This window comes from Impatiens glandulifera, chromosome 2, assembly GCF_907164915.1.
Source record: "Impatiens glandulifera chromosome 2, dImpGla2.1, whole genome shotgun sequence".
NCBI lineage: Eukaryota > Viridiplantae > Streptophyta > Magnoliopsida > Ericales > Balsaminaceae > Impatiens > Impatiens glandulifera.
In genome coordinates, this window is record NC_061863.1 from 62371237 (window position 1) to 62380815 (window position 9579).

At 27.9% G+C, this 9579-nt stretch overlaps 1 protein-coding gene across 1 annotated transcript; it reads right to left on the reverse strand.

The window, feature by feature from the left end:
* Window positions 1–3760: 3760 nt before the first annotated feature.
* On the reverse strand, window positions 3761–5086 carry LOC124925154 (bidirectional sugar transporter N3-like). The gene is made up of 6 exons (XM_047465124.1): window positions 5044–5086; window positions 4929–4965; window positions 4618–4828; window positions 4375–4536; window positions 4178–4297; window positions 3761–4102 (listed from the first exon to the last, which is right to left on the reverse strand). The coding sequence occupies exons 1-6, from the start codon at window positions 5084–5086 to the stop codon at window positions 3761–3763; spliced, it is 915 nt and encodes a 304-aa protein (XP_047321080.1).
* Window positions 5087–9579: the final 4493 nt, after the last annotated feature.

The window sequence follows — 9579 nt, forward strand, 5'->3', positions numbered from 1 at the left end:
TATATTTATGTTAAGAATACATCACAAAGTTATTTTGAGAGAGATAGAATAATAGAGAGGTTTAAACTAGATTATAACACAAACAATAATTAACGTAAACATTAATTTTGATTTACAGAATCCATTTTCTTAATTTAGGAAGATGCCTAAATCTGTCCGGCATTAATGGCGATTAAATAAACTCCTATTTTGCTTAAAAAATTGCGTTTGAGCATATAAAGTCGGATTAGTAGTATATCTCTTTTTCTTGTAATTACACAAATATTCTCTAAGGTGATATGGAAAGTAGGTTTAACAGTCAGTTATACTATTTATTTTATTATTATATCCCTTATTATCCATCTGCTTTTTGGATTTTATCTATTGAGGCCAACAAAAATGAGATAAAATAATAAAAAAGTTCCATCACACTAATTAGAGAGGTCAATGTTATCAGCAACCGTGTCAAACTAATGACGGGATGTATGTCCGACGACATTAACTTCGGTGATCACACAATAAGTGAAGGGACATAATTAAATTGGATTTTCCACGTGAAATATGATCGGTTTACACTATATTTTTGTCAATTTTATTGGAATTCAAAAAATAAGTCTTTTTATGTGTTTAATCAAAAGATTAAAAGCTATCTCAAAAAGGGGTATTCATAATTCACTACACTTGCTACTGGGTGGTGAAGGAGGATGGGTTCTATCTTGGACATCCGTAGAGTTTTTAATAAAATAAGTAATTGGTGATGATATATGTAATTGTAGGTATATATGAAAACAAGAATATGATTATTATTTAAATAATTAATGTGTGCGGAAGTTTTTAAGAAGGGCGACGATCTCCAACCGACTCCACGAACTTTTCAGAGTGAATTTCAGATAGTGTCATAATAATGACGTTAGAATTATACGTCTATGTCGAAAAAATCATTGAACATATGTCGATTCTTTATAACCAAATAGTCATCCAAAAGATAATATAGATAATAACCCAACGATTCAGATTTTTGTTGCCTTAATCCAAACCACTATTGAGAGACTTAGACACCATCCATTGAATTCCTGTCATGCTCCATAAAAACTCCAATAATGTCCGTCACGCCACTACAAGTGAGACGTTTCAACCTCCGCACATCCGCACATCCGACAATACAACATTTTTTTAATACATACGTCATCCGTAAAATCTCACCATGAATAATACTCTTATTGGATTAAAAAAAAAAAAAAAAAAAATTAACTTGATATTTCACATTGAAATGTAATTATTGAGTTTAAACTTTTTTTTATTTTTTTATTTGAGACACACATCAGGATTAAATCTAATCTGAACAAAATCATTCAAACTAAATAACAAAAAAAAATTACTGAATCAAACTAACCAATTTTAGATGGTAGTTGAACTGTTTCACAGACCAATTTAAGTTTATTAATTAAAATTAGAGTAATTTGTTTGAAGAAGTGTTATACACTTACCTCATAAAATAATATTTATATATATATATATATATATATATATATTATTTTATTTTTTTTAAGCTAGCACAATTTATTGGATCCTTTTTGCACCTTAAGAAATTTGATCATACAAAATTATTTTCACTTCCACTGTCTTAATATGTCCAGAGCAATTAATTCAATTTTGTATTTGGAATCAAATTCACACTTTCAGCAAAAATACTTTTAAAAAATAATAATAATTAATTTTTACATTATTATAACATCATCCTATATATTCTTTTTTTAAGCCTTCCGGTCTACAGGCTACATCACCCTATATTTGTTAGGCCTCTTAGGTCTACATGATATTCCTATCTTTATTTAGGTCTATTAGGTGCACAGCCTATCCTCTTTTCAGGTCTGTCTTTTAATATACCTATGTAATGTACCTATGTGATGTAATGACAATTATTAAAGCAATATGTTAATAACTTCTAATATATAATATATGTTAATAGTCATTAAAACCAATGGTTTGAGTGACAAACAATTTCTAATATATATTAATAGTCATTAATAAATTTTATTATATTTGGAAAGTATAATAATATTTTAAGTAATTTTATGTCATCACAGGTTAGAATTAAGAGCTAATCAATCATAATTAAAAGCTAACATACAAATGAGCCATGTTTGGTCAAAGCGTGTAAAATGTGAACTAACCAGCTAGTCCAACTAGTCCGTGCCGATTTCAGTTTATTAACTAATTAGAATACTTTATTTGAAGAAGTGTTCACCTCATAAAATAATATTTTTTCATACATATATTTTTTTAATCTAGCACAATCCTCCAAAGTTATTGGACCCTTGTTGCAACTTAAGAAGTTTGATCATACAAAATTATTTTCACTTCCACTTTCAGAAAAAAAAAAACTTTTTTTAAAAAAATAAATAAATTTTACAATAATATAAAAGCATCTTATATATCTTTTTTAGGCCTCCTAGGTCTACAACACCCAATCTTTTTTAGGCCTTTAAGTTTTACAAACCCTATATTGTTTTTAGGAATATTAGGTCCACATGCTATCTTTTTCAACAAGGTCTGTCTTTTAATATGTGATGTAACTATGTGATGACAATTAAAACTAGATGTTAATAACTTATAATATATGTTAATAGTCATTGAAACATATGGGTTGGATGACAAACAACTTTTAATATATGTTAATAGTTATTGATAAATTCCATAATAATATTTTAAACAATTTTGTGCCATCACATCACGGATTATAAATAATATGGATGAGCCAATTTTGATCAAAGCTTGCGTAAAATGTGAACTTTCTTATGTTCAGTTTATTAACTAATTAGAATAATTTGTTTGAAGAAGTGTTGTACACTTTACTTCATAAGATAATATTTTTAATATATATGTCCTAGAAAGTTATTTGAACCGTGTTGCAACTTAAGAAATTTGATCATACAAAACTATTTTCATTTCCAATTAATTCAATTTTGTATTTGGAATCAAATTCACACTTTCAGCAAAACAAATTTTTAATGTCTACAATACTCAATCTTTTTCAGGTCTCTTGAGTCTTACAGAACCCTATCTTTTTTAGTCATATTAGGTCCAAACCCTATCTTTTTCAGGTTTGTCTTTTAATATGTGGGGTAACTATGTGATGTAACGTGATGACAATTAAAACAAGATGTTAATAACTTCTAATATATGTTAATAGTCATTGAAACATATGGGTTAGGTGACAAACAACTTCTAATATATGTTAATAGTCATTGATAAATTCCATTTATTTGGAAAGTATAATAATATTTTAAGCAATTTTATGTCATCACGACGTTATAATAAGTCACCTCTAATAATTATAATTAAGAGCTAACATCTGGATGAACCAAATTTGATCAAAGTGGGGGCTTGTGTAAAATTTGATATTTTGTATGTTTCAAAAAATTATTATGTACCTTTGAGCTGGCTTTACACATTAAAATATTATGCAGAATTTTGTATGGCTCATCAGATGACTTCCTTTACCTTTGGTCAATTGAGATAATGTTAAATTTATTAAAATATAAAAATAAAATTCTGATAAGAACTGAACTATTCTAAATAACCCACATCAAACAAGGACTTATGGATCCTTTGATGTTTAGATTTTTTTATATATATAAATTTTCATTAATATAATAGTAACTAACAAGCCAATTACATTGATAATTAATAATGATTGAAGGTCATAAAACTGATTAATATTTTTACTCTCCCTTAATTTAAGTTAACTTTAACTAATAATTTATTAACTACTTCATACTTAATCATCCACCTCATCAACTATCTCCTGATCCCCACTAATTATAACAACAGACATCTCTTCTTCCACGTGATCCACCTCATCAATTATCTCCTGAGCCCCAGACATCTCTTCTTCCACTTGATCCACCTCATCCTGAGCTCCAGTACTTATAACAACAGACATCTCTTCTTCCACTTCCACTGTGTCAGATTGAATTACTTGAGGTTCATGGTCCCCAGCATTCTGAACAACAGCAACTTCTGTCAAGTCCTCTTCCTCGACTATCGTCTTTTTGTTCCTATATATGCCATACAAAATCATCTGAACAATTCCTAGGAGGAGCCCAATCACATTTGGAAGCTGAAACATTTCAATAAATATGTTATACATTAATATGCATGAATAATATCAACTTTTTTATAAATGAAAACTCACTGAGACCAACAGATCGGTTAGTAAAATTCCGTAAACAAACCAAACAATGGCACTGATGGTGAGAGAGAAGGATAATGTGAATGGCATAAACTCCACGCTTCGGGTCTTCACCACCTCAAACTGCAAACATTAACGTCGATAAATTAATATTAACAATAAATCAAATAAACATCAATAAATATGTAAATAAAACTTACAGCAATGCTCAATGGAGCCGCAAATACCAAAACGAAGAGGGAGACGCAAATCCAACCAACAACCGTGCCCCGGAACGAGGATGGCACTAAAAAGAGGGTAGAAAGAAGAATAGCCGTAAATACTCCCACATTCAAGCAAAGAACTAGCTTGATCGTCTTTCTCTGTAAACAATGAATAAATATGTGATTTACTAATTGTATAAAAGTTTAAAACATATGTATAATAATAAAAATATATCTAACCTTAATCTGTCTCCTAGCGTAGTATATGAAGATGGTGATATAAATGGTCTCAATGACACATCCAAATATATTGATAGAAAGGAGGAGAACTGCTCTAGTCGTCAAAATAGCGTAGAACAACCATACCGATGCACTGAACAGAGCAAGCACATACGGCAATACCTTAAACCTCATGGTTGATTTCTTTTTGTAAATCTCCACAAACGTAAACCTGTAATTAAGTGCAATGACATAAAATAAATTAATTATATACATTTGTTGAAAGTTAAGTTAGTTATTACTTATTAGTAAGTGTAAAAGAAAAAACTTACAATGGAGATAAATACACTCCAACAGAAACAACATTACCTGAAAATCAAATAAAGGATTAAGCATAGTTTAAGTTTTGAAAAAAAGAAAAGAGAAGACAAATATAAAATATATTACCTAAAATGCCGAATATCAAAACCAACAAAGAATGGATCTCCATGAGATGAGTTTTTTCTTCTGGATCAGAAACTTAATTCTCTGTGTTCTCTCTCTTTCTTTGATTTAAAAAGATGGAAGCTTTAAGTTTAGCCGAACTCATTTATAAAAAAAATAACTTTGACCTAAGGTCTTGTTTGGTTTGGGATATTCAAATAATTCAAAGAAATCATCTATTAAATCAACTAAAATAACTTCTATTGTAAATTCATAAAACCTTATTTGAATTCAACTTTTTATTGAGTTTCAAGTTTTTATTGAGTTTCAAGGTTTGTTATTAATAATCTCATTGGATCATTTTATTTACTTATAATTTTCATATTTGAAGGTTTTTTCTAGTTATCTTTGATTTTTTTAACAGATTTTTTTTATTTGTGAAGCACACGACTTTTCACTACCATAATTGAATTTGAATTTTATTTTTCAATTAACTATATATTCTATATTCTTAAAACAAACATGCCTTTGAGAATAAATGTATTATATGCCACTTAATCTGTCTAGTATGTAATCCTTTTTCTAGTATGCATGGTTTAATTAAAAGCCAACTGGTCCCTCTCTATATTTTTTCTCTTAAATTTTTTACCTAACATATATATATATAGTCTGTTTTACATAATATAAAAATCAATAAAATTTCTGTTTTAAAAAATTAATGTTTTCAAATTAAATTGTACATGGCGGATTGAAATTAAAAAATAGTTGAAAACTGGTTTTGTTTTAAAAATAATTCAAACAAGAAAAGGACATTTAAAAAAAAATGATTTTAAAAATAAATAAGATAAAAGAAAATAACTACTCATACCTATTAAATTTTATTGAAAAAAAACTAATTTGTTAGGTTCACTAAGAATGTGTAAATTCGATGAGAATCTCCTAACTCATCGTTTTGCCATCGAGTTAATTGAAATAATATTAAATGTTTTAAAAATTAAGGCGATTTATATATTCGAGATCTTAATTTTTTTTAATAAGGCTTTTCTATAAAAATGATGTATTATATTTGCAACAAAGTCGAATAATCTTTGAGTATCAATAATCAGATGTATGGTAATTATTGGTCTGGTTAGTTCACTAAAATATCTAATTATTCAGCGGGGTGTAACATTTGAAGGGAAATTTATTCGTGAGCAGTCTAGATTCATTGTGGGAGATGGTTCTTTGATTAGCTAGATTTTGGGACGACATTTGGTGTAGTGTTAGAAGTCTAGCTACGGCGTATTCAGAGCTTGATTCCATAACTATATGTAGAAATATCATAGTTAAAGACATTTTGATCCGCAGTCTAGTGATTTCGCTAACCGAATTAGATATAGAAGGAGATTAAACATTATCGAGACTTCATCCCAAATAGAGTTTATTTTTAGTAGGACTCAAACCAGTGTCACCATCTGAACAAGACCTTACGCGTTGACAAAATATAGATAGTTTCCATGTGGAGTATTGTTACAAGTTGTTCGTTAAGATTATGACTGAAAATGAACCGAGTTATTCGTGAGTTGCTCGCGAGTAGCTCGGTCAAAGCTCGACTCGAACTCAGTCAAACTCGAGCTGCTCGAGCTCGAATCGTTATATAATCGAGCCGAGATCGAGTAATTATATACCCGACTCGAGTACTCGTGTAGCTACTTGAGTATATAATATATAATATATAATATATATTTTATTTATATTTATATTTCATATTTTATTTTTATAATATAAAAAAAGTGTATTACATCCAACCCGACAATCCATGCTATATATATATATATATTTATTTTTATGAATATGTGTGATTTTACTGTTGTGGCTCAGCATCAAACAATATCTTATCATAAGAGCAAGTGAACTTACAATTATACTTCGATGCTCTCTATAATGAAAATATTGTCTTTGGATATATATTGTATTCTCTTATCAATGTAATTGTTTACTTTACTTGAAATTTATAAAAATCACACATGATATTGACGGTTTTGCTATTTTACGTGATATATTTATTAAAACTTAAGTAAGTATCGAGATTATATTTTTAAACATTTCAAGGATGCATGGTGTGATGAGTATTTTGCGGTTATATTCCTTAGTATTTGTCCCTATTGCCATTTGATGTCACGGCCATCTCTCTTGTGATTTGGCTCATCTCATGAGATGGAAGAAAACTTTTTTCTAAAAACAGTTTTTCTCAAGTTATTCATTGGTGTAAAACAAATAACTATGGTGAATTAAAATGATATGCAATGTATAAGAGTATGAATACATTTTATTGACTTGAAATATTTGTGTTGATAGGATTAATCATGAAGGTTGTGGACCTTGTGGTTGGTTATTAGAAACATTTAATAAAAAAAACTATTATATATTTTAATATAACATAATATTTAAATATAATAAGAAAACAAAATCGACTAAGATAATCCAAATTTCTGATCGGGTGGGGCCCTGCACATAGGGTCATCCCCTGGACACCAATGTTATAACCTAGAGTGATAATTCACATTTATATTATTAGATGTTTTCAAACTAGATTAAGTAACTTCATATAATTATGACAAAAATTATTATATATTGTGAAATTAAATATATATATATAATTTGTTATGTACCACAAAGCTCGGACCCACAACCCGCAGATGGGTCTATCGCACGGTCTGATTTTGGGCCTGAACAGAGTTTTTATGGTTTTTATTGAAATGAAAAAAGATGTTAAGATCGAGATAATACATAAAATGGTTCGTTAATTACTTAACACTCGTAAAATATATACTTACTTAACATTGTAAAAATTTAGTTTGAAAAATATTAATTATATATTATTATTATATATATATATATATATATATAATTAAGTAGTTTATAAATAACTAATTTTAAAAATTTATATACTTAAATATTAAATTAATAATAAATAAATAACATTATAAAAAAAATTATATTTATAAAATTAGTTATATTAATTTATTTATTTGAATAAATAATATTTTTTTAATTTATAAAAATAAATTTGTTTTGTTTAACTTAAAATCGCATAAATCGTAAATATTTATAAACTAATAAAATCGCAAATTTAAAATTTTAAGAATTTATTTATTCAAAAATTATTTTAAATAAAATTCGTTAACTTTATTAGAAATAAAATGTAAAATTTGAAGAGTTAATTTGAAATGTTGACAACATTCAAATGGAATAGGCTCAAGTGTACCCAATGTATCCTCAGTTATTAAGTTAGAGGCGGAATGATAATTTTTTTTGGAAACGGACTTAAAGTTTGGAGGAGATCTTTTACTGAATCGGAATTGAATATGGACCCGTGGGCCATCTGAATATGGACCCAATCTTATTTGGACCAGACATACACTAACTTTTGTAAAAAGTAAAATATTAATTTAGTCTTGTTAAAAATGTCAAATATTAATCTTTATCTATTACATACAACCTTATCAAATTTGTAATTGAATCACGCAAATCTTTAGGAATCCTTACATATATTTAGAATAATTATTACTTTCCACAAATCTAATAAGCACAATTTTATGAATCTGTAAAATATCCATATATTTTTAATGCAAAATATTTAACATAATATATTTTAATGATAAGGATTATTTTCTAAATCACTCTATCCTTCTATCTTTATCGATTATGACATTCATTCATCATAACAATTAATCCCAATAATATATTTATGTTAATAATATGTCACAAAGTTATTTTGTGAGATTAAATAATAGAGGTTAAACTATATTATTTTAACTTAAACAATACTTAACATTTAACATTAATTTTAATTTACATAATCCACTTTCTTTATTAAAGATGCCTAAATATGTCTAGTCATGATCTTGTCATCGTGACGATTACATAAATCCTTGTTCGTTTAACAAATGTAATTTCAAAGGTTTGAATACTTATATGATGTTAAGTTGGGGTTAGTAGTATATCTTCTTCTTCTTGTAGCACACATATAGGGTACTATGAAGGGTAGATTTTTCAGACGTTATACTTCTCATTTTATTCTTATATCTTTTATTAGCAATCTACTTTTTGGATTTTCATCTATTGAGGCTAACAAAAATGAGATTGAAGAAAATAAATTGTCTCTCACACCAGCGGGAGAGGTCCATGTCATCAGCAACGTGTCAAATATTCCGGCTCCGCTTATGGCGAGATGTAAGTCTTGCGACACTGACTTCGGTGATCATATTATAAGTCAAGGGACAGAATTCAAGTGGAATTTCCACGAGAAATATGATCACTCTACACTATATTTTTGTCATTTTTATTGGAATTCAAAAAATACGGCTTTAGATGTGTTTAATCAAACGATTAAAAGCTATTGTCAAAAAGGGTCATTTTTTATCCACTTCACGTGCTATTGGGTGGTGAAGGAAGATGGCTTCTATCTTGGAAAGGACAACCAGAGTTTTACTAAAATAGGTGATTGGTGATGATATAAGTAACTATCGGTGATGTATACAACAAGAATATGATTTTTGTTTAAATAATAAAAATATT